Source organism: Rhinolophus sinicus, linkage group LG03 (genome assembly GCF_036562045.2).
Source record: "Rhinolophus sinicus isolate RSC01 linkage group LG03, ASM3656204v1, whole genome shotgun sequence".
Lineage (NCBI taxonomy): Eukaryota > Metazoa > Chordata > Mammalia > Chiroptera > Rhinolophidae > Rhinolophus > Rhinolophus sinicus.
The window spans coordinates 162846547-162873456 of NC_133753.1; the positions used below are offsets into that span (position 1 = coordinate 162846547).

Genomic DNA, 26910 nt, shown 5'->3' on the forward strand with positions numbered 1-26910 from the left:
GATCTATGAACTGGACTCAAATCCTAGCTCTGACACTTATTAGCTAGGTGACTGTAAGGGAATTACTTAACTTCTCTGAGTGTCAGTAGTCCTTTATGGGGTAGTGACACTGACTTTACAGGATGCTGTGAGAATTTAATGGTGTTGCATGTAAGATGCCTCTCCCAGTGCCTGCACGGCAGGTGGAAGATACTCATGAAACATTAGTCATCGTTATAACATCTGAGCATACCAAGGAGCAAGAAGATGTCAGCAGTTTTTAAGGAAACTTACTTTTGTTTTGACCAAGTTTGGGTGTCTGTGGAATGGAGTTGTCTAGTAGGTTTTCCATGATATAGAGGTCAAGAGGAGATATTTACATTTTGGAGATATATACAAGTCAAATGATCATCTAGGAAGACCACGTAGAGGGGAAAAGATGAAGATCAAAGGAAAAACCCAATGTTTATGGGATAAGCAGAAAGGCAAAACTAATAAAAGAGAATTAGAAGAAATGGTCAGAGAGCTGAAAAAAGTACCAGAAGAGGCTGATGCCATGGGCCCCAAAGAAGATCCAAGGAGAGGGGGGCTGAGAGGATTGGCAGGAAGAGGCCTGAAAATACATCCTTGTATTGATAACGAGGATATAATTTCCAGCCTTATTGTGAACAATTTCACTGGCCTATATGGATGGAAGCCAAACTGAATGGATATGAAGAGAGACTGCCCCCCCCCCAGGAAGAGGGGATGGTGGGTGTTTTCAAGAAGGCTGTAAGAAAGGGAAGAAGGAAGCAAAGGCAGTTAGTTTGGGAGGAAAGTGGGCAGAGAAGGTCAAGGGCAGGTATGGCCCAGTCTAATAGCTGTCACCCAAAATATGCTTTTTGCCTTCTAAGGGCACAGCTAGACTCTATTTCCTGGACTCTCACAGTTATGGGTGGCCATTTAGCTAATGCTTGTCAAATGAACGAAAGTTGAAAATACAAACCAATTTGAGGTCATCATTTTTAAGAAGTGGGTGTGCCTTCTGCAAGGTCTCTGGAAGCAGTGCCTTCTTCTACTGGTCACTGCTGGCTTCACACTTGCAGAGGGTCTTTTTCATTGATGAAGTTCCCTGACATTTGATGCTGGCATTGGGGAGTGTCCTCTCCTTGGGAAATGCACACTTTTTACCACCCACTTTCTATTCGCATCAAGAGTTGTTAAAAAAAAAAAAAAAAAAGTCACCAGCTTTTTTTTTTTCTGCCAAGACCCTGATTACAATTCCCTCAAAAATTAAGTAGTTTTTGTATCTAGGCAAGTCCAAAGTTCTTCTTTTGACATAGTTCTCCAAAACAATTTATCACTATTATTTTTGCTATCTTATGAATACTATCTAATGACAACACCGTGCAAGATATATGATATTTTATTCTGTTCTTCCATTTCAGGAATTCCTAGACCACGATTATCAGAGTATTTTTCAGAGTCATATATTTCAGTTGCATCTTAGATATGACCTGAAGCAAGGCAGCCCCAAATAACGGCACTGAGCATTCTAGTAATTATTATTTATAATTACTTCCTCATGCTATGTTGGCTCATAAATTTTAATGGAGCTGTCTCTGCAGTGGTGATTGCCAACCTTCCTAGCATTTGTAGGATAAATGTTTATCCAGATAGAAATAATGTCGTCAAGTAATGTCATGGTTGGCCTAAATCTTGCCTTCTTCACTCTACCCTAGAGATTATTTTAAATGCACAGGGTTTGGGGGTAAAGAGCGAGGTGATGGTTATCCTACTTTGGGAGTTATGACATCAATGTAGTGACTCCTGACGTTCAACTCCCTGGCAGGGGTATACATTGATGCAAATTATTTCCAGGGCAGGCAGGAACATTTACTGTCAGCAGCTGGAAGCTCATTCTTTCTAAGAGCCAGGAATGAGCTTGGAACCCGGAAAGGAATCAGGAGAAGCTGCTTCCCTTCCCTGGGAAGGGGATGAGAGAAATGAAGCATTCTTTCAGACACGGGGATAGAATGTGTCTTTGCAAAAAGAATGCACAGCGTGAGTGGGTTTTTACATTATACCTGTGTGGACAGGAGATCCCCTTTTATGTAGTGAACATCTCTAGTACTTTTAAAAATCATTGATTATTTCACAGGCTCTGGGGACACAGAGATTGTAAAGGTTAGGAATCCCTGGTCAAATATCACTGGGGAAGGCAGAGGAAACATCTTTACAATTAGAAAATAGATCTTTGAAAAACTATGATTTGATTTCTTCTAAGGGCAGTTAACATACATGTTTCTAAGAAGACACTGATTGAATCGAGTTCCTCCAAAAGCAGAGCCTGAGAGAACGTTTATTTGGGTGAAGATCCAGAAAACATGAGTGAAGCACTAGGGAGAATGACCAGGAGAGAAGAAAAAGACAATGTAAGGATATATTATCGAGGTCAAGGTAGTGAGCAAAAGGATCACAACACTGCTGTAATCTTCAGAAGAGCAGACAGAAAACTATCAAGAATGGTCCATCTGAAACACAAGAGGCCAGAGGATTCACCCACTGGTTCTGGTCCTCGCGTAACTGAGGGTTCGTTGTGGATTTGGGGGTGAATCATAGCCCTGCACTTCCAGACTATGCTTATAAGCATGGACCTAGTGAACTGCACTGTCGGAGAAAGCCCAGGGCAGAATGCAGAGAAGCCAGCACGGTGTGGTTGAGGTGGGGTGCTGAGCACGCACAGACCTGCCCACTGTAGCTCAGAATCAGCAAGCAGGCCAAGGAGATAGATGGGCGTCTGGGAGGCATCTGCTACACACACCCACTGAATAAGAGAAGATCATTTTAGAATGATGACGTCAACTGCACGGAGACCTTCTAAGTGTTCCCTGTCCCTCCTTTTAAAGTGCGAACACATTTGATGCCCCATGTGACATAATATCTGTTTCCTGCTACTTTCAATTCTGAACTTTATGTCCATTCTGACATTGTTGCTATGGGATTGCAGTCTGCGCTGAAGTTCCCATTATACTTAAGGCCTTAACATAACAACTTGAGTGGTAAAGTGGGCTATAATTCCATAAACAGAAAAAGGACATGTTTATTATTGTGTGATGATTTTGACGTGAGTATAGCCTGTCTTATGAAACACTATTTTAAAGGAAATAAATATGACTCCATAAAAATGAAAGGAAAAAAATATGTTCAAAACATGCTACAGACAAAAATTAAAGGCAAACAGTTGGAGAAAAACCTTTTGGGGGGCACGAAAAACAAGCTTATTTTCAGGGGGAAAAAAATGTCATACATCAATGAGAATAAATATACAGTACAACATTAGTAACTTAGATAAGGAAAAAATGTAAATGGAAAATAAACATTTGAAAAAGTCACTACAAAAGATGAAAGTCAAAATACAATAAATTTATAATTAGCAATCAAAAGAATGATCATGCCAAATATTGCAGGGTTCAATGAAATAGGCATCTCATGCCCAGCTGATGGTATGAATGCAAAATCATAGCACTCTGGACATCAACTTGGCAGCATAAATTTAAAAACTGAAAAATTATTTTTCCTAAGATTTATCCACCCACACAAAGAGATAAATGCAGGAAAGGAGAATCAATGAGAATTCACATTATTTATAATGGCAAAAAAGAAAAATCAAAAGAAAAAGAAAAATTAGCAATAAGGGATTGGTTAAATAAGTTATCCCTATGTTGCTACTTAAAATTCAAAGTATATTTAAATATTTTAGGAAAAGTCCACAACATATACCATGTTTCCCCAAAAATAAGATCTAGCCGGACCATCAGCTCTAATGCGTCTTTTGGAGCAAAAAATAATATAAGACCCGGTATTATATTATATTATACTGGGTCTTATAGTAAAATAAGACTGGGTCTTATATTAATTTGCTCCAAAAGACATTAGAGCTGATGGTCCGGCTAGGTCTTATTTTCGGGGAAACAGGGTAAGTGAAAACACAGTTGGAGATATTATATGTATTGTGTTTTTTTAAATATAGAATACACATATAGAAAATAATTGAAAAGCTATACATCAAACTATTAATGATTAGCTTTGTGTAGTAACATGTTCTTGTGATTACCTTTCTACATTTCTGTATTTGTACATTTTCTACAATGCACATATGCACTTCTAGAATACTAATCAAAACATTATTTTTAAAATATCTACTTCAGTGTTAAAATTAATAATGACTAAGCATTGAGTGAGTGACTCCAACTACTTTTTCTATCTTCCCTCCTTTTGTTTTAGGAATTTTTATCTTCTTTTTAATTTTTTAAAATTTTTATGTTTTAAAGAAATATGTTCATGCTATATCCAACATTTAAAGAATTACCCTAAACTTATGCCTATTTTTCATCAGTTAAGTAAGTTTTTATAGGAAAATTCCAGAAAGAATTTGTAGGTGTCAGGGATAGAAATCCTAGATCTTTTATAGTTCTAGCACTAGAATATACAAGGATAATGAATGTCTAATCATTTAGAGAGATGCAGGAGAGAAAAAGGGAAAGAGAAAAAGAGAAGTAGAGATGAAGAGAAAGAAAAGCAGGTACAGAATTATGGAATGTAGCTGGGATGTTAGACATGTGGTTTGTTTTGTTTTCCTTCCTGAGTCCTAGAAATCAGAAAAACTATTAAGAGAGTATTAAACCTTTTGGCTTTCTAAATACAGTACTTCTGTGTGTACGGAAACATCATGAGTGGGGAAATGCAAGAGAAGTATTAAAATCCACTCAAACTATAAAGTAAATATGGAACAATTATACTTTGAATAAAAGAAATCCAATGATAATCCTTTCTCCACGTGCCCAACTCTTTCTACAGGTACTGTCCACAAACTACAATTTTGACAAAAAAAAGTAACCTGATCTATTGTCAAAAATTTCTTACCTAATCATACTTGTGATTACCATATGCCCTGTATAAGGCATTTTTTCCCCCATTTCATAGTAATCTATTGAATATACAAAAATTATACAAAGGTAATAACATTGAGACCATAGCTCTGACATAATCAAAAATAAGAAGGTTGAAATTCTCATATGCTCTTTCTTTTTGGTGGTCTGTCATTACCTTCTCCTGGCAACACTGTTTTCCTGGGAATTGAAAAGGAGATAATTCCAAAGAGTGTGATTCACCACTTTGTGAGTGATTCTTTGTCATCCTGGTCAGGCACAGTTTTGCTCTTTGTTTGCTCTTTCCTCATTAGAGGAAGCTGACAAAATGATCTTTGCATGGCTGAAAATAGACTGGAGGGAGCATTTGCCGAATATGGAGTCCAAATAGTAAATTGGAACATAGGGAGTCAAATCAGTAACCTCAAGAGCAGGAGTGTAGGCAGGGCCATAAGGTGAGACAAAAGTAAGTAAAGGAACAAGAGTGCAAAAGCAATGTGAGTTAATCAAGAGGCATACACACAAGGGTGTGCGTCAAAATACAGGACAAAGTCAGGGTATGATGGACACGTGTTCAGAATCCAAACTATATACAGACATTAGCATTCAGGAGCAGGAATGCAGTTTTTAAAAGGCCCCAAGATGCTAGGTAAGGAGATCGAGGCAGGAAATCACCTACTATTAATAGAAAACCAAATGGAGGATAAAGGAACACAGAGATTTTCAATTTCTAAGAAATTGGGATTCCAAAAAGACCAGGTAGAAGATCTATTTGAAACTGAGCAGGTAAACAAATATGTTTGGATTTCATATATTGCCTTCATCCAAGAAGGACTGGTCTCAAAGTAGGGGATGGAGCCAAAATAACAAATAATTATTTCAGCTATCCCAAGTCTGCAGGTTTGAGAACTACAGGAGCTACGAGTCAAAACGTGATTAATATAATGCTATATGCTCTGTGGTCTCTCTCTAACTTTCCAAATTTGACATTTTCTTTTTCATATACTCAGAGACTTCAAATGCTTTCTTTTAATTCATTCCCAAGATGCAAATATAAATTAGATAACCAGAATTAAATAACACATTACCATAAAGGTAACATATCCCTTCCTATTATTTTCTGCTGCCCCACTACCAAACCCCACACATGGCCCACCGTCTAGTGACCTCCACTCTCCTGAGCTCCCTGTTTGCTATGCTGTGATCACAGACTGCCTTAGTGAACTAGAAAAGAAGGGTTATTTCATTTTCCTTTCTGTGTTAGGAGAGGAAGTAAAAGCTAGGAAACAGTCATTCATAGGTAAAGTATGCTCTAAGGTGCAGCTTCAGGGGCTAGGGGAGGAAGTCAGGGAGAATCTGGGGATGTACAAACCCTGGTCCCGACAAGCCCTGTACTAGCCAGGTACAGATGCAATTAGTCTAACTTTAATTTCTAGGATGACAATTTTGGGTCTGGCTTTAAAATACCCAATTCTATGAAATTATTCCTCTAAATGCAGAGATCTATTTTGCTTGCCAGATGACACTACTTTCAGAAAAGAAAAAGAAAAAGCTTTTCTGGAGCCATGGAGGCAGAAGCAGCCTTTATAAATCATTAATTCACTACTTGGCTTTCTTTAAACTGTTGCACACTGGTTTAAGATGTATTCATTTGGAAAGTTTTGGTTAAAGATGGACTGCAACCTCTCCATTTATAAGATCCAATGCATGACAAAATAAAACATTCTTCCTTATGCATCTGACAATAAGCTTTTCATTTCGCCATTCTAGAAACACTCTTCTTATTCCGTCTTCAGGGAAAATAGTGAAGAGTTGATCACCTTTACATACACATTAGTATTCCAACATCATGTTTCCAAGATAGATGGCTCAGATGTCTTATCCATTCAACTCATACCAAACATACCTTTGTTACATCGAACACCCTTCCTTACTGTGGGCAACCAAATGGAATTGAACTCAATTCAACAATGCACTTTTACTCATCAGTTTTGTTCTTTTGCATAAGGTCTGTCCTTTCCTATCTCTGATATTTTGGTCCAACAGCAAGTCTTGATCTTCAATTACTATTCCTTCTGCAATGAGGATCAACCTCCAATAAATTGTTACTACACTGCTTTGAGTTTCTCCCTTCTGTCTTGGAAAGGAAGTCTAAACAGAGGTGGACCCAGGTTTTGGGAAGCCTCAGGTTTATACAATTTGGAACAGCCCCTGGCATCTTTCAGAACTTCCAGCTTGTCTCAGGTAAGGTGTCAGAGAGGTATGCTCCTAAGTTGTGATAGTGAGGCATTCTGGCTTGGTAATCTTATATCAACAGGGCAAAGTCTCAAAATGACAAAGCACAACTTCCTGACATTGGATGTTGAGCTTTTTAACTTGGTCTAAGCCACAAATAGTAACCAAAACTAACTGTTATTGAGTCTTACTCTCTACAAGGTGCTACATTAAGTGATGTACATGTTCATTATTATTCATAACCATATGATGAGGTAGATATTCTAATTGTGCTCATTGACAGGTGAAGAAACTGGGGCTGGGAAGAGTTAGAAAGCCAGTAGTCAGGATTTGAACCCAGGCATCAGGGCCCGTGCTCCAAATCAGAATACCATGCTGGCTCCTGGGAAGCCGAGATCGTCTAGATGGTCTTCTTTCCTGTATAATATTTCCTCCAACTTTTTAAAGGTATGAATAAATATCCCTCAACCTGAACAACTGATATAATGGGAAGGAAGAATGGTGAAGATGATGAGAACTGGAAATATGTCGAATAAAATTTAGGACCAAATAAACAACCAAATACCCATTGAGCAAATTAGCATCACCATACCTCTGCTAAACATAAACCCACTCCTTCTTGGGTACTGAGATCTCCCGTGGGTCAGCCATTACAGGTGCTGAGGCTCCTACGTTGAATAATGCACAGCCCATGAAGCCATAGGAACTCATACTTTAGTGGAAGAAAATGAAAATCAAAAGTCAAATGACAGATTGTTCATGTAAATATCAGTTAATAATATAACTTTTAATCAAATATGGAAAGTTTTATCTCTTTCTCTCATCTTGATTTGTTCTTCTCTATCTGGAAAGATCGTTTGATTTCAATGTTTTTCCTTGTACTATTAAATCTTCTTCATGCAAATATACAAGCTAGAAGTTTAGGGTCCTGGCAGATTTCCCTGTGGTAAGATGTCTCCCCACTTTCCTTCCCATTGCCTACTTTTAAGAGACCCAGAACTCTTTCCATAAGAGCTGACATTTCCCCCGGGGTTGTCTCATGGATGGAATCAGCAAAAGTCATGGCTGTGTGTTCCCCAGCCCCCATTCTAAAAGATATTACAGAGCAGTGGTTTTCCACGCTAAGCTTTCCCAGTAAAAAGTGGGGAAGTTGGAAATGAGATTCTGGGCTCCCAAATCTGTTTAAAACAGGCCAGTTTCCTCTAGTCACTGGAATTTTGCATATGCCTTCCTTTGAAGAATTACTCCATAACTTAAACAACAACAACAACAACAACAAAATTGAAAATCGCCGTGACATATGCTAAAGGATTTGAAGAAACCGCCCTCTCTTTGCTAGAGTACTGGAAATGTCTCCATTTAGTTCATGACAAATTAAGAGAAAGAAAAACTGACTTAAAGGGGAATGGAGGGCAATGCAGCTAGGCCTCAATATCTAAGAATGCAGTGAATAAGAAAAGAAGGAAGTAATAAAGAGCAAAGTTACAACCAGTGGGAAGTGGGACTGTATTTAAGTCTTGAAGTGAGGAAGGATGGCAGTCAGGTAGGGAAAGAGGAGAAGGGGATGAGGAGCAGGTAGTTCCACTGTCAGATGGAGGATGCTGGAGGCCCCAAAGCTTTGATGCTCTTCTTTCAGGCACATATAGCCTCTGTCCTCAGCTACGCTAAAGGATAGGCTTGCTGCTGGAAGCCACATTCGGGTCACCCTAAACTGTTCTCTGACTTCAGAAATCAGGAGGGAATCCAAGAAGAGTATTTAAGTCCACCCTGCCATAGAGCTATTCTTCATCTAAATACACTAAAGTAAACCTCCTTTCAGCTCGGCCTGAGCAGATACCATATGACAGAAGGTACTTTAGGCCACTTGGGACTTGTTCCTTAGAACAGCAACTCTTGCATCAGACTCTTCTGGAAAGCTTGTTAGTAATCCAGATCCTCTGGTTCTACTCAGAGAGACTCTGATTCAGTGGGCCTGGGATGAGATTCAAAATTCGTATTTTAAAAAAAAATTCTCCAAAGATGATGACAAGAGTCTACTCTGGGACCACACTCTGAAGATGATCTCTCCGTAGAGACCTTGGTTTCTGGGCTAAAATCATGGACTAGACACTCTTCTGGGAAACAGTGGTGCTGATAAAGCCCAGCAGAAGGAAACGGTTCACCGGGGACCCTGCTGCATACAGCCTTCTTTGGTTACCTTCCTGTGTGAATGTCTCCCACTTTCTGAGATTAGCCCATCTGCAAACTGGAGTGCCTCCCAACTGCAGAACTGCTTTTATGTTGCTTGAATAGGCATCATCAACAAGGCCAGACAAAAAGGTCTCAGTGGGTCTCGATTTTCACCAATCGCTGAATAAGGAGCCGCCATCCTTTCACTTCTGCTTTCAGTCCTCAGGAGTGATGTTATTACAAAACGCAATTTAGAATTTCACTCTCAAAACCAAACCTACAGACCTCATTACAGCATTCGCAGAAGCTAGCCTTAGAGCAAAGTGAGAAAAACACTTTCAATTCTCACTCTCTTGTTTCCAATTGATAAAAAAAAAAAAAAAAGTGAAGAATTAAGTGGTAAAGATGACATTTTCTGAGCTTTTCTTGACCCAGAGGTTAATTGCTTTGCAAAATTTGGAAGAAAAAAAAAAAACAAACGAAAAACTACTACATTTTTTCTGAACAGAGGAAAACAGATCTACTGGCTAAAATAAAATGAAATGATTTATATCAGCCCATTCTGTGCCTTACGAGTCTGGCTCAGCCTTTTACAGAGGTGGTCTAAGTTGAAGGGTTCAGGAAAGGGGACCCCGCCCTGACACTCGCTGCTGAAAGCTCCTTCATTCTTTCAGTTAACAAGCTACTGTTTTAAAATCCAAATACCCTTAGGGTATTTGAGACTTTGTCTACAAGTCACACAGAACTTAACGTAAATTAACATTTAGCTCCTATAAACTTTGAAAGACTAGGAGTTCAGAATTGAGGAGCTTATTCTCCATCAATGCTCCGCAGAGAATTTTGCCAGGCAGTCAAAAGGCTTCTCCACTCAGTTGCCCAGTTTGTAAACTAAGTAGGGTTTGGGGGGAGGATTTATCACACTTCTCTCCTGCCTTCTTTCCCAGAATTGAGGGACACTCTTGCTCCAATGAGCCACATTTGGGCCAGGACCTACTTTCTAGCCCTTTGCACTTACTGTTGCCATATAGTTCATAATAGCTAGGTATAAAAAGTGTGTGTTTGTGCTTTCATCGACTCATTCTCTCATTCATATACTGCTGGAAAATAAAAAGTTCCTTCTGGTTCAGCCTCTATTTGCAAAGCCTTGCGCTCTGCTGTAAGCCTCAAACCTGGCTTCCAGAAAAGCCACCTATTCTCAGATTTCCTTTCCTTTACCTGCCAGCATATGGGAGTATAAGCCAGTACCTCTCTGTAAAGATGTGCCCCTTTCAGATGTGTGTCAACAGTGCTTCAGCTTCTGCTGACATCAATAATGCATTTGAGGTCTAGAGCAGTAGTACTCAGAAAGGCCCCCAACCCCTTTCAGGTCTATGAGGTCAAAATTGCTTTAAAAATAATACTAAGTTGTTATTTGCCTTTTTCATTCTCATTTTCTCACAGGAGACGTCCAGAGGTTACATGACATGTGATATAGCAACAGGTGGAATGAGGAAGTAGATATGAAAATCCAGCTGTCCTCTATTAAGCCAAACATTAAAGAGATTTGTAAAAATATAAATCAATATCACTCTTCCCAGTATTTTTGTTTTTAAAAATGTAGTTATTTTTCGTTAAAGGTACAGAAGGTCCCCAACTTATGATGATTCAACTTAAGATTTTCAGCCTTACAATGGTAAGAAAGTGATCCGCATTCAGTAGAAACCGTGTTATTTCGAATTTTGCTCAGGTCCAAGGCTAGTGACCGGAGGTAGGATCCTCTCTCCATGCTGGGCAGTGGCAGTGAGCTGTAGCTCCCAGTCAGCCACGTAATGACAGGGATAAACAACCCATAGATACTCTATGGTGTACTGTGTTGCCAGCATTTTTTTTTTTTTAATATTGCGTTCTGAGCACATTTAAGGTGGGCTGGGCTAAGCTATGATGTTCAGTAAGTTAGGTGTATTAAGTTCATTTCCATTTACAATATTTTCAGCTTATAATGAGAGAATTGGGATGTAACCCTATCAAGGGGCTTCTGTATGTTATCCCGATTTACAGGTAAGGTACTTATTGTTTTTAAATAAATTAATAATATTTAATTTTTAAAAAATTTCCAATACAGTACACGCTCTTTGCTGTACGTATTAATTTTTAAGCGCATACATGAGAACAAAATACATGAGAACACTATGTGTGGCACATTATACATATTATGTTATTTTTCAAAGCTACAAGGCAAACATTATCCTTATTTTATAGAAAATGAAACCAAGACATAACAGAGTTAAATAATTTGCCCAGAATTAAACCATCAGACACCAAAACCCATGATTTCTTCTTGGGCTGCCTCTCTCACTGTTCTTATTAAGCTGGCCTTGGATTTGGCTTATCTGTGAGACTCAATACACAAAAGGACAATGGACAGGCCATGCATAAAAACAGAACTTTAACCTACAGCCTGCACCAACCTGCCCAGGAAACCAACCCCCAATCTCTAATCAACAACCCAGGACGCCAGCCAGCTATAAGTCAGACTTGTAGGAAGCCAGATTGCTATCTCTAGTGACAATCCAGGAAGCTAAATAATTTTTGTTACAATTGGCCAAAAGGGTCAGGACTTGATTAATAAATGACAGTTTCCCCTAATTTGTGTCCCCCCTTCAACTCAGGACCAACAGGAGAAAGCCAACTCTGCACCCCTACCTGATCACAAAGGATGCCCGCCTTCTAGTCAGCCTGCCTACAGCTTCCCTTTTCAGCAGCATCCAATCAGAACATACCTGAAGCCTTCCCTTTCCTCCACTAGAAAGCTTTCCTGCTCTTCTGCCTGCCTGTCATTCTCTGCTAAAATACAAGTGATGGTGGCTGACTCCCTTATCAAGCTCAGCATTAACTGCCTTTGCTTTTCTCATTTCATTGTTCGTCATTTATTTCCACATTTGTTGCATACACTCACCCAATTTTGAGTGAAAAATTAATTTATTTCCTTATGAAGTAGACATGAATGGCCCTATATGTGTACAAGTGTTCCAAGTGTCAACTCATTAGCAATATTTTGAGCCTTCGATAGAATTATCCAATGATTGTCCATTGCAACAGTTAGAGAGGGCCATGTGGACAAAATAAGTTGTGAAATGTCCTGTGTCATTCAAATTATCAGAGGCATGGCTACATGAAGACAATGCCATATAATATGTATGATTCAAATTCCCTAAAATGTGTACTTGAGCTCTATGCCTTCTTATTTGATAATCAAAATGTTTTATCTAGAAAATTTCAATCCAAAAGCTACCTTCTTCATGGTGCTGGATGTGTGCCTTTGGCTTTCCAGACCCCCTCTCTACCCAAACCCATGCTACTCCGTGCTCCAGGGGGCTGACTTCTATGAACTGCAAAGACAGAGCTCCCTGACACTGCTAACACAGGCTACCCAGGAGAGGTGGGCTCAGCCAATGAGAGGTACAGTTAAAGGGTCAAGGGCAGGAGGAATGAGAAGTCAGGGCATTTCTTCCCTTTGCCCCTTCCTTGCTGAGCCATTGATTGGCAGAGGCTGTGTTCTTCTAAAAATCGAAGACTCCAATCCACAGCCCCCTCCTACTTCTCCAGCCATAGCTCTCCCTTGGTCCCTATTCGCTTCAGTCCAAGAGGTGGTAATGGCTCTGTGGTCTGCACCACCCCTTTGCTTCCCGGAACGCTGTACATACCTTTCTAAAATCATTAAACTCTCCTAAATTATCCGGTGTGTTTCTCCCCAGAATCCTGTTGATACTTTCACCAATTTCAATTCTTTTCAATTTTATGTCTCCTCTGGACTTTTATTTTTTAGTTTGTACTCTATAGTTTGGCACAAAATGCTTTATAGACATTCTAAAATTGTTCAAGTTGTTTTCAAACACTGTAAACTTCTTAAAGGTTTCTTCACTATCCATCAGCGGGTAGAGTAAGAGATTTGCATCAACCGATGCTCACCGTTCCTTTTATCTACTGGCTGAGTTGCTCCTGTGGCAATCCGCAGAACTAGCAAAATTAATGTTCTGAGAGCAAAACGGGGGGGAGGGAAACAAAGAACATTCCTCACTTCAACAATAAATGCTACCCAGCTTGAGAAATACTGTGCTTTTTCCTGAGATCTGACTTGAGAAATAAATGTGGAGTATTTAATGCTTCATTTGTACCCAGACTTAAGCTGTGTTTATATAATGCCAGACCAACTTGTCAGTTCAGTATCACTTTAGACAAATCAATACAAAAATAACAAGAATGACGTGGTGATCCAGACACAGACACATCTTAGATCAGAAGCTGCCAGTAGCACTAGGCAATATCCTGAGGAAATTATATCCCAGTTTTTTCATAACAGCTCTTCATGGATCCAATGATACATAATTGTTTTGTTATAGTGCAGGACATCAATTTTATGAGCACTTGATAAACAAGCTGTACGGGTTTGCCTTCTCTGTACAGTTGATGACTCTCTAAATGCACAGATGGCTCTAAAACAAAAGACCTCAAAAACAAACTGACTGTGCTTGGGCATATTAAAATTTGCTAGCAGTTGGTGTCCAATTTGCTAGAGAGGAACCCAGGTGTCCAGAATATGCTTATATGTCCAGAATATATGTCCAGAATATAAGCCTTGTCAATAGGCTTATATATTTCACTGTTATGTCAGGAGACCAGAGCTGACTTCATAACAATGTCTGCCTACATCAGAACTGGCAACTTATGGCCCAGAAAGTCTCTTTGTAGTTCCAAAGTATGGAGTTAGATAGATGAGGTCAATATCATTGGAATGTAGCAGGTTGAGAGAAATAAAAAATGACTTATTTATTGAGCACATACTACGTGTCAGGTACAATGCTAAGAACTTTATAAATATTTTCAAGAAGACTACAAGTGAAGTATTATTATCCCCAGTTTACAGATGGAAAACCTGAGGCACAGAGAAGTTAACTAACTTGCCCAAGGTCACAACACCCGTAAGTCTTAGAAACAAGATTTGAAGAAAGCCTGGATTTGGAGCCCGTTTTAATCACAACACCCCAATGTAATATTGTTATCATAGGGAAACATAGATCCAAGTCTAGAATTGGCCTACAGTCAAACTAACACCAATGTGTTCAAGCAGATTTAACATGTTAGTTGATAAATATAGGGAGATAACAATACACCAGCAAAGGGAGGCTTCTGTGGAGTTGAATTAGACTTTCTACACCTATACACCAAAGTTTGTGCATGTTAATAAAAAGATTCTCTTACTCTCACTCTGAGCCATTTTTCTTCTAATTCAGCTAATGATAGTGAACTTCATTTACAAAACAGTATAACAGAAGTAAAAAACTGGAATGAGAGAGGAACACAACTAGAAACATGTAGGGGGAGAGAGTAATACTGAAGAAAGAAAAAAATAGATTTAGAGACCTAAGACTACAGAAAATGTCATACACTGTGAACAGAGGAGTGGTCGTCTCTGAGGGACTCATAATCTTGAAAGTCCAAGACAAGATGGCTTACCATTCATGTTCATAATTTATGTCCCCCTAAGCGAAGTAAATGTGCAACACACGCTAAAAAGATTGTAATTAAAATATTTCATTTGTTTCATTTTTTGGCTGTTTCAACATATAATTATCTGGAGCTTCACTAAGAATTTCCATTCTGTGCAACCAAAGACAGCCGAAGACAGAAGGTTTGAGAGCAGAGGTCAGGCAAGAGCTCCCTGTTGGAAGATCACAAGATGAACCAATCTGGATGGGATATAGTATCATAATACATTTCTAGGGGGCTCGGGGGAATCTCCATTGATTGTTGGCTACTTCCTGATATTTTTTTTCTATTAGAGAGTTTTAAAGTTCAAAGTTATTTTAAGAGCAGTAGAAGAGCTATGTGATCAGGAAATTATTTAATCTCTCTGAGTCTTGGTTTCCTCATATTGTTAAAAAGAGCCATATTAATACCAATGTTTCACGGTAGTTGTAAGTTCTAAAAATAAATTATGCTCAGTGGCTGGTCCAGAGCAATTACTCACAAGTGGCACTTACAAAGAAAGGACGTAGCAGAATGGGTTAGAGAAAAGACTCCAAAACTAGGTGGGGCTGACACTCAGCTCTGTTACATAACTACTTGTTAACTAGGTGACATTGGGAAAATTATTCACACTCTCTGTGCCTCAGTTTCCTCATCTGTAAACTGAAGACAAGGATAGCAATTATCTCATCGGTTTTTATGAGGATTACATGACTTAATACTTATAAATACTTACAACTGTACGTGGCACATTAGAGATCACTGAATGTCCACACTGTTTTTGTTTCAGCTGAGTCCACCTCTCTATTTTCAAGGTCAGATAACTGATGCTTAGAGAGGTTAAGTCACATTTGCCCCCAGGAACCCAGCCTCCTGCCACATGCCCCTTCTCCAGCCCACAGTCTGGATCCACTTTGCCTGCCTGCTCCCACTGTATGTTCTGCACTAGTTGTAACTGCTTCTCATCAGCCGCATGTGTCCCTCAGTCCCAAGGGACAAGCAGGGGAAATCCCCATAAAGTAAGCACTTTATATTTATATGCATTTTAGAATTTATTTTTTGCAACAACCCCATGAGGTAAAGTGGTATTATGAGCTCCATTTTGTGAGGAAACAGAGAATCAGAAAAATAAATGGATTTGCTCAAGGTCACAGCTAGGATATGTCAGAGGCATAAAAGCTGCCCCTTGGTCACACACTTACTAATCCACGAGGTGATGCTTTCTCCCATGTTTGTTTTCCTCTCTGCCCACAGAGCTGGTAAGCTCTGTCAGGCCAGGAACAAAGTCTTTACCATCCCTCAAATTTTGTCAATGCTGAGAAGAGTGGTTTCAACACAGTGGGATGAGGGAGTTGCCACTTCCAGCTGTCTGACAGAGTGAATGTTTTCATGCATCTTGACATTTCACACACAGTATCAGCTTCCTCTCAGGAGTGAAACTAAATCTTGCCTTTCTCAATCTCTCAGGAAAAGCAGATGCAAAGTTAGAAGAAATGTGATGGGGCAGCAGCGGGTAAGGGCACACAAATGACAGCACCAGGAATGGTCTTGGCAGCTGTCACCAGCTTCAGATGTTCTCTTAAGGAGCTCGCCTGAGCAGAAAATGTCAGTTCCTTATAGACAAACTGGAGGGTTTGAACACCGTCTTAAAATAAGTGTGCAGGGTTACTAGGCCTTATATAAACCCTCCTTGATCGTCTAACAGAAATACGCTTCCCTTCCCCTGTGGCTGTGCACCAAATGAAGAGATTACAGACAGAAGTTTGTTCTTTTGTTTTGTTTTTGTTTTTTCAGGCAGAAGTATTTTCCTGCAGGTATTCATTCCATTTTACTCAACTTCTTCCCTCCACATACTCTATTCTTTACATGCACAGTCCCCAGCATTGGAAACAGGCATTCCGAAATGTGTAGCAATGAACGTGTTTCAGTCCTTCCTACTGTGCATATCTGTGTGTTTTAAACACAAAACAGATAATACACAACCCACTCATGTTGGCAGAGAGTAAGTTTCAAACAGAACAACTTATTTTGTGACTATAAATCACTTCTTGGAACACGTAATAAAGGAATATGAAAAGATATCGAGAAATAACTTAGAGTGGAAAAAACACTTGATAGGTATTAAGATATGTAGGATTTCAGATCAGATCCCCGGAAGGTCTCAGACAAATCACTTGGCCTCCTGAGACCTAATTTATACCATGTGGTCAAGTGCAGGCTTTGGATTCAGTGCTCTGGTTAGAACCTGCCTCTGACATATTCTAGCTGTGACCTTGAGCAAATCCCTTTATTTTTCTGATTCTCTTGTTTCCTCACGAAATGGAGCTCATAATACCACTTTACCTCATGGGGTTGTTGCAAAAAATAAATTCTAAAATGCATATAAATATAAAGTGCTTACTTTATAGGTCAACGCTGAGAACAATAAATTATGCTATTATCGGTGGTATCATCAAATGAGGAGTTGGGCCAGAAAATCTATAAGCTTGTTTCCTGATCCAATATTCTGAGACCCAGAAATGCACTGAACCTGTGGTAAGAGTGGTTGAAATCGCAAGGATTTGTTGGAGTGGAATCAATGACAGCAGCCACCCCTGGGGGCTCTAAGAACCTGCCTTCTGTATTAAGCATGTCTTTTATTTTCTGTATTCTGATAGTTTTGACATCTGGCCCCTTCTCAGAGTTAGCCAATTCCTAGAGATAGTACACAACCCACTGGAGCTCACTTTTCAAATGCAAACCAAACTATCCAGAGATCAAACCCTTAAATCACCTCCCTTGTTGGGTTCTCACACTCTGGGCCACTATCCACCTGCCCTCATCATCCCTAGGCCAGGTACCAGACAATTAAGGACAGCCTCTATACCCTAGGACCTGCTGAAATTAATCAAATTAGCTGATCTTAAGCCTGCTCACTCTGACTCACCTATTCCTTCTGTGGAAACCACAGTAGAGGCTCTCGTCACAGCTCCCCCGTCTCTCCCTCTGTCTCCTGACCCACCCCAGTGATTCCCTTCATTCCCAATGCCACCCCTCCCCAAGCCCATGTGCCCTCTCTAGGGATCTGTGAATATACAAATGATCTTTTCAACAGCAGCTGCCTCCTGATCTGCTGGCTTTGCCATACCTAAATAATAATAATAAAACCTATATTTTCAAACACCCTCTTCCTTTAGGCCATGACTAGGGAAGCGGGGCTTGATTCCTCCCGGTTTACTCAAGCATCTACTGCATTAGATTGTGACATAATTCCTGACTGTGAGTATGGTTGCCGTGTGGGAATCAGAATCTCCTTTGGCTGCATATGGACCAGAAGGATGACACCTTTGTGAAAAGGCAAAGGTACCCCCTCCTGGAGCCAAGCTCAGCTCAGCCGGTGGCGCTCTGGCTGGAGAGCAACCCCACTTGACCCCTTGGCTGGTGCCGTTGTCCAGTGCAGAATGTGTGCATCTGTATGTGGCAGCCCTGGCTTCTAAACATGTGAGGATGGGTTTCCTATTAACTCAGCCTTGCCAGAGCTCAAAAATAAAGAACAGAAGGAGAAGGGGAAAGAGGTAAGGACGGAGAGGAAAGACAGCGAGTAGTGAGGGTAAAGGTGGAAAAAGAGAATGCAAAAATGATAAAAATGTTCGTTATAATTCTTAAGGAAACAGTAATCCCTCTGCTTACTTGCCCCTGGTCCACTGTAAACTTATATTCTCTAATTAAGCTATGGATTTTTCAAGCTAAATCTTCCATTAATTAGAATCAACCATGATTTTTAGACTTGCACAATGTAGGACCAACTGAAAAAGGAGACCCATGTGCTGTCTTTAAGCAAAGGAAGTTACCATTTATTTAGGGGAACCACTGTCTAGTCTGGCTAGCTACACAGTCTAATTTCAATAATTACCAGCAGTCTTTACTTTGCAGATTGCTCAATATTCGTATAGTAGAATCTAGATACTGAAAATACTGAGAAAAGAGATCATCTTAGTAATGGACACTGTATTACTTTCAATCTTCTCACTGGGAAGAAATATACTCTACATAGCCTTTCTCAAAGCTAAACTCCTTTTTAAATTACAAGCAAAATATTATAGATCCCCACCTATTAAATACTTTTCTGTAATTAAAGTGAAAACCATACTAAATTTATTTCCAATATATTCATAACATCATTAAAGAGACACAAAACAAAAGAACCAGCCTGAATACATGTTATCTCTAAAATTTTGAAAAATTTTGATTTGAGAATCATATAAATAATAAAATGAAAGTGCAATAAAAAATGCTAACATAACGAAGGACAGAGGGATTCATAAATATGCTCTTGAAATACCGAACTTGTAACTATGTACAAATGAACAATAATATTTCTCTAAACAAGTTTATTCTCAGGCAGTAATGAACTTCCACAGCAATGAATAGGTTCATAAGTGGCACTGTTTCTAGTAACCATTTAAAATGGTTTATTTGAATGTGGACTGCTGAAAATCCAGTAATCCAGTTTGTGCACTCAGAAAACCCCTATGAAGCACATGAAGAAATCAAACCATCAAGTAGAAAAATGGGAATTTTCCCACTCAGGCTCTTCCCTCCTGACGTTTTAAAAAATACTATTTGAAATATAGACAGGTTTGATGCTCCTATAACTGCTGGATTCCATTGGCAACCAGTTATGAGATTTATCACAATTGCCATAACACAGCACTTACCTTGAGATTGAACTTGGTATAGCAGCAATCAGACTGGCCCAGCCAGCCAGAGATCTGGATTTTCAACTCTGCTCTGTCACTAACTGTAAGGTAAGGTCAAATCACTTGACCTCTCTATATCTTGGCTTCCTAACCTGGAAACAGTTCAATTTGTGGGCAGTTTAAAATTAGTAGAGGGATGCAATCATGTTAATACCTGTAGCCTGCCTTGGTAAAGATAATAATGTACCTGACTAATCCAGGATGGTTTTCATTACTATGAAACCATTTTGCTTCTCTTCCTTTGAAATATATAATAGATTGGGATATTGTGATGTTAGAAAAAAACACATATTTGGTTTTCCTCAGGGTTCCAGACACAGGTCTTGTAAAAGCCTTGGAATCTCTTGATGATAGGGGTGAAAGGAGCATCTTTTGTGATTCATAACAAATCCCTTTCAACCATACCAGAATTTACCAGAGTTTACGCTAATGAGGTGACTCCCGGTGGACCCCTAGATAGCTTCAGCTTGGGGGCTGGTTGAACAAACCATATGATCAAAGGGTTAGAACTTTTAGCCCCACCCCTCGGACGCCAGGAGAGAGAGGTCATGACCATCAGGTTAATCACCAATGGCCAATGATTTAATCAACAAGACTTCAAAATGGAAGCTCCATAAAAATCCTGAAGGATGAGGTTCAGAGAGCATCTGGGTTGGTGATACCCTCAGTGAGGACATGGAAGCTGCATCTACACATGCCTGCCCCCATCCTTTGCCCTAGGCTTTTCTATTTGGCTGTTTCTGAGTTGTATCCTTTAAAATAAACCAATAATAGTAAATTGTTTCCCTGAGTTTTGTGAGTTGTTCTAGCAAATTATCAACCCTGAAGTGTGGGGTTATGGGAACCCCCAACTTATAGCCTGTAGTTCAGAAATACTGTTGGCCCAGGATTGCAGTTGGTCTCTGAAGTGAAGGGGGTGGTGGTGGGCAGTCTGTGGAATTGAGCTCTTACCTGTGGAGTCTTTGCTAACTCCAGGTAATGTCAGAACTGAATTAGGCCAGTCGGTGTCTGCAGAGAATTAAAGAAGGGTTTGGTCTGCCAAACCCACACATTTGGTGTCAAAAGTGTTGTGAGTAGAAACAGATTGTAGTATATGCTAAGATGATTGTGGATTTCTTCATAAATTATTTATACACTAATATAAGTGCATAACAATATGATAAGCTGGGGAAAACAGTTAATTGGTCATTGAAATGCAATGAGATGACAAACCATCAGTGCCAAATACATTCCCAAATTAAGTGATTTGTTGAAGTCATTAAACAACAAGAACTGTGCATAACTAAATATTTTCCAGTATAGTTACACTGCAGCATGAAGCAAAAAGTCCTAGAATTACTGTAGGCATACCGACACTGAGGCACACCATCCTGCTTCTCCTTGTCATATCTTCCCCTGCCTGCCTCAACTCATTGAGATGATCCATCTCTTTCAAAAACATTTTCATCAACATCCCAGAATACGTTTTCTAAGATTGCCATCTTCACAAAAACACCACCACATTCAAGAAGACTTCTTAATTATAAAGCAAAGGGGACTGGAATTATTTTTCCAGGTTCTGACCTGAGTTCTAATTAGACATGGAAGACTCCAGAGTTAGACTAAGTCAAATAACAACACTCTTTTGTAAACTGCCTAAGAGGATACTTGTCTATGTATTTATCTGCATCTTTAAATTTTATGCCTAAGAGCTTTAAGGTATACAAAGGTCATCCAGTTTATACAAATATTTTTTTAATAAAGGGCTATTATTTAAAAAAAATAAATGCTTTACTCTGGGAATTGTCTTTCAACTTTCTATATTTGAGGAGGGAGACTTATCATTGATCCTACAGATTAACCATGGCACCAACATCAAATAGTAGAAGATATCAGAATTGTCTCAGAAAAAGGTAGAAAACTCACCTCTTGGGAAATGCCTGTTTAAAGCTCAAATCAATCTGAGTGGCAGAGGTACAAATGAGCAGGAAAAGGGGGTTGAAACTAACTGGAAAAACGCCCGACCATTGTAACCATATATTATATCATATACATAAAATGTTTAGTACATAATTACCTCTTGGTGTAATCAATTTTTTGGTTACTTCATCAATTACCTTGAACCTGTTATCCGCATACATTTTTCTTCTGTTTCTCGCTTGCTATTCTAACTTTCCCCAACAATCTAGTTACAGAATCTCTGATTTTCTTCAAGGGATGGGGAGAGGCAGAGAGCTAGCAAAACGGTCTCAAAACTTATTGCAGAACCTTTGCCCTAGGGGGAAAACCCTGTTTAAAATAAATATTCTATTTCATTTGCTCTGTTTTGTTTGTGTGGATAAGCATAACTTAGAGCTAAGAACACACATTCTGTGAAGTATAAATACACCATGTTCAAAGTTATATCTGGGGATTTTTGAAGGAACCAAACTTAAGCTTTCTCTATATGTAGTTGTCTATCTTCATCTTTAATATGCCCAGAATAGGCTGCTTCCTGTGACCTAAAAGTCTAGATCCACTTTGCCTATTTTGTGGATTAGAAAAGTGGCACAGAAGGATTCACAGACTTGCTCAAGGTCATAACGGCAGAGCCAGACTTCTCACTGAGTTGTTTTTCTTCTACCACCAATGCAAGAGATACTTAGATTTTTTTTTTTTTTTTTTTTTTTTTTTTGAAGACCCTTAAGCATCACTTGACTACAAGGCATAACTCAGTTTCCAAACCTTAAAGAGGTATTACTATGCTGTCTTTGAAATAGTGTTCCACAGCAAAGAACCTGGAAATGGAGGTTTGTGGACCCCATGGAGACGAAGCAAGGCAGACACACATATATGTTCAATGTCCTAGAACTAAAGAACACTGTCAGTTCAAAGTCACTTACCCAAATCTGAAGCTTGATTCTCTTTTCATTTTTGAATACAGTTTTTACTTTGAAATCGATCCCGACTGTGCTGACAAATGCAGATGTAAAGGAGTCATCCGCATAACGGAACAGGAAAGATGTTTTCCCCACACTGCTATTGCCAATGATGAGCAATTTGAACATATAGTCAAAGTTCTGATCAGAGGAGTCTTTCTGGCCATACCTGGCATCTTGGGCAGAGGCCATCTGTGGTAAAGACAAAAGAGGTATGGATCAGTCTCCCATTTGATATGAAGCTGGCAGCACGCTCATTATTGGCCTTGCCAGAAACAGATGTCAGACCACTCAGGAGACAAGTGGAGAGTGCTCCCCGGTCTTCCTCTGATGCTGGTATCCATGGCAATAATTCCCCACTGGAAGAAAGAACAGCACATCTTACAGCTCTTTCCAGCTGTGTTGGTGTTTGTCACCGCTCAGCATTCAGAACCAATCAAAGACACCAAAGGAGACATCTATAAGGGTAACATGAAAAGCAAGGATATGAGGACCTGGCAAGGGCATGTGGGCTCTGAAACTTTATAATCCTGGGGATGGAAACACCAAAGTGTCTGAATAGCAGGGTGCTTCTTACTGAAGTATCTGAGTTATTAGACCATCTCTGACTTTTTAGGGAAGCACACCCAAAGCATATCTCTTTCACCTATTAATATCACATTATATCAACATCGGAACATAAATTTTGTTCAAATTAAAAATAAAGATGATGGCAAATACCTATGGCTCAGTGTGCCAGGAATTGTTAATTTATTTAACCCTCATAATAACTCTATGAGGTCAATCTCATTGTAATTTCCATATCAAAAGGAGAAAACTAAGGCTTCACAATATCAAGTACTGTGCTCAATTTCACACAAGTGACATGGACTAGAGGTAGTCTTCACATCAAGCAGTGTGGTGCCAGGGCTCGTGTCCGTCATCTCCACCCAATTTCCCACTGAGGACTAGGGAAATATGTGTGTGCTCTCTGAAAGGTGATGTGGGAAATACTCATTGTGCGATTCATCAGTGAAGAACCCTACCTGGATTCAAACCTTGGCTCCACCACCACTGGCGGTGTGACCTTGAGTTGGTGATTTTAAATTGGAGTACCTCACTTTCCTCTCTTATGTAAAAAAGAATTATTATATAACTTGGAATGCTTATGACAATAACAGATGATATATCTGTAAAGCAGATATGTAAAGCAGATAAGTAAAGCACCTAGCATAGCATAGAGAACAATCTCTATTATTATAAATGCTGTAGGAGGATGTTGATTTTTTTCTTTTTGTTTTGTTTTGTTTTGTTGCCTTTTGACGATCATCCTAACATCTACCAAAAAAATGCTGCATCATTTCTAAGTACCATTTGGTTCAATGTAGAAATGAGGCATTTAGAATGGTGAGTCACACTGATTAGTGCGTTTACTTATCACCTTTTCTGATGCTATGAATTCTTTGGCAAATACTGGGCTGCCCAATAAGGTAGCCACTAGTCACATATGCCTATTTATACTTAATTAAAATTAAAAATTCAGTTCCTTGCGACATCATAAGAATGGCAGCAGCGAGGCAGTCTTCTTGAGATCTCCAGAACTTACCACAAATTGAACATCTATAACCCATCAAAGGACTCATCACACAGAACAGCTAAGAGACTCATACGAGGATTACTTGAAGGTGGGCAAACCAGATGAGTAGGGGAAAAGGGGAGGAATCAGAGTGAAGATGCGGCCCACATCCATGGCTGTGGAGACGCAGGGGGCCCCAGGACAGAGATCACAATAGCCAGGAGGTTGGCTCTTCTCTGATGTCCCACAGCTGATCTCTCCTGCCGAGAGAGCAGCATATCCAGGTTTCCAGCGTTTGAGGCAGTAACCTCAGCTGAGACCTCCAGCTGGGCCCTAGGCCAGACAAGAAGTAAACACCATACCTGGATTACTCCCTCCACTCTCCCACAGCAATCCTACCCCTGCCCTTCCAGAGACTCAAGCTGGCCCCTGAACTGAATAGTGTCAGATTACAGAGGAGCCGTAGTGCTCAGGATCTGGGAAGACCCAGTTTGCAGCTCTGATCTAGGGAAGAGGCTGGGAAGAGTGTGACACTGCTGGGATGGGAGACAGAAGAATCCTCCATTCCCAGCCCCCACCTTTTTGCAATTACAACTGTGGAGACACACCCACGGGTCAGTAGCAGGTGGCAGAGGCAGCTCTGGGCTTTCAGTAGCTCAGAAATCTCATGACCTCCACACCCCCCAGACTGAAGAAGTGTCCTAAGACTCAGGAGACCTGGGCACAGGGATGGTTGTGTTACTCTCAGCATGCATGTGTGCAGGCAAGAGCTGAAACTGCACTGACTTTGAAACAACTACCATCCACACTCCATAGTCCCACTTATCTAGAACTGCAGCGCCAGGGTCACTCTGGGTGCCAGGGGGCCGGCTCTGCCTGGACAAGATGCAGAGGACTCTTTACAGCAGAGGACAACCTGGAGATTACTTGGTGGGCTTAAGCCAAGACTGGTGCTGCTCTTTTTTTGTTTGTTTGTTTGTTTGTTTTTTTGTTGTTTTTTTATATTTTTGCCTGTGTTGAGTGTGGGTTATCAGTTGTTTTTACATGTGAGTGTATTTGGTTTATTCTTTGTTTTTTTTGTTGTTGTTGTGCTTGGTGATTTGCTTTGTTCTGAAATTGCCCTACACTAGCCCAAGAGGCACAAGATTCAACAGACCCAGAGGCCAACTCCAGACCAAACCAGAGTACTACCGGGTTTGACCTACAAGTGACACACCCAGAGGGAATTCTCTACAGGCACAAGAGCCTATAGGGTCCAAACCTCATTTGAGCAGTCAGCCCTCAGGCAGCAGATCATCCATTGCGGGCATAATCAAGTCTCATAACTAGTCAGCCTAGGAGTCAATCCCACCTACTGACAAGCCAAAAGCAATTAAAGATCAACTTTAACAGGAGAATAAGCACAACACAAAGGTCACCTAGGGAGCCCAAGCACAGGAGAATAGGGAAGTGGTGCAAGTCAAATATAAAGGACACATACTACATGAGATCACCCAGCAAAGACTAAGAACCCTAGGGGATCTACATAATACATCGACGCAAACACAGAGAGTCAGCCAGATGGCAAAACAAAGAAACATGTTCCAAATAAAAGAACAGAAGAAACCTCCAGTATTGGAACCAAATAGAAGTAACCAACCTATCAGAGACAGAGTTCAGAACACTGATGATAAGAATGTTTAAGGAGCTTAGTGACAACATAAAGAAGGATAGAAAAATCATAATGAACAACCAGTTAGAACTAAAGAATGCAATAACTGAAATAAAGAACACACTTGAAGGAATTACCAGTAAGTTAAATGAGGCAGAGGATCGAATCAGTGACTTAGAAGACAAGTTAGCAGAGATCACCCAAGTGGAACAACAAAAAGTAAAAAGAATAAAAAACAATGAAAATGGTTTAAGAGACGTATGGGATAACATCAAGCGCAACAACATGCACATCATAGGAAACCATAATGTGAAGAGAGGGAGCAAGGGATCGAGAACAAATTTGAAGTAATAATGACTGAAAACTTCCCTACCCTGGTGAAGGAAACTGACATACAAGCCCAGGAACTGCAGAGAATTCCAACCAGGATGAACCCAATAGGTCCACACCAAGACACATTATAGTTAAAATGAAAAAGGTTATAGACAAAGAGAGAATCCTAAAAGCAGCAAGAGAAGGACAGCAGGTTACATACAAGGGAAATCCTATAAGACTATCAAATGACTTTTCTACAGAAACTTTGCAGTCCAGAAAGGAGTGGCAGAAGGTATTCAAAGTGATGAAAAACAAAGGCCAACAACCTAGATTGCTTTATCCAGCAAGGCTATCATTTAAAATTGAAGGAGAGATAAAGAGCATCCCAGAAAAGAATAAGCTAAAGGAATTCATTGCCACCAAGTCAGCATTGCAAGAAGTATTAAAAGGGCTTCTGTAAGCAGAAGATGAAAACAATATAACTACAAATAAATAAAAAAAGGCAATAACTATGTACCTATCAATAATCACATTAAATGTAAATGGACTAAATGTTCCAATCAAAGGATATAGGGTGGCTGAGTGGATAAGAAAGCAAGACCCTTGCATATGCTGTATACAAGAGACTCACCTCAGATCAAAAGACACACACAGGCTGAAAGTGAAGGGTTGGAGTAAGATATTTCATGCAAATGGGATGAGAAAAAATCTAGAGTAGCAATACTTATATCTGACAAAATAGACTTTAAAATGAAGACTGTATTAAAAGACAAAGATGGGCACTACATAATAATACAGGGATCAATCCAACAAGAGGACATAACCCTAGTAAACATCTATGCACCCAACATAGGAGCACCTAAATATGTAAAACAGATATTGACTAACATAAAGACAGAGATCAACAGTAACACTATCATAGTAGGGGACTTCAACACACCTCTGACACCAAGGA

At 39.8% G+C, this 26910-nt stretch overlaps 1 protein-coding gene across 2 annotated transcripts in view; it reads right to left on the minus strand.

Annotated features, from left to right (window-relative positions):
- RAB3C (RAB3C, member RAS oncogene family) overlaps positions 1-26910 on the minus strand; it is a 224594-nt gene that overhangs the window by 172333 nt on the left and 25351 nt on the right. For both annotated transcript variants that reach the window (XM_019743363.2, XM_019743361.2), the window contains exon 2: positions 22399-22626. In XM_019743363.2, coding sequence (XP_019598922.1) covers positions 22399-22626 — 228 coding nt within the window. The remainder of the gene's footprint in view (positions 1-22398; positions 22627-26910) is intronic.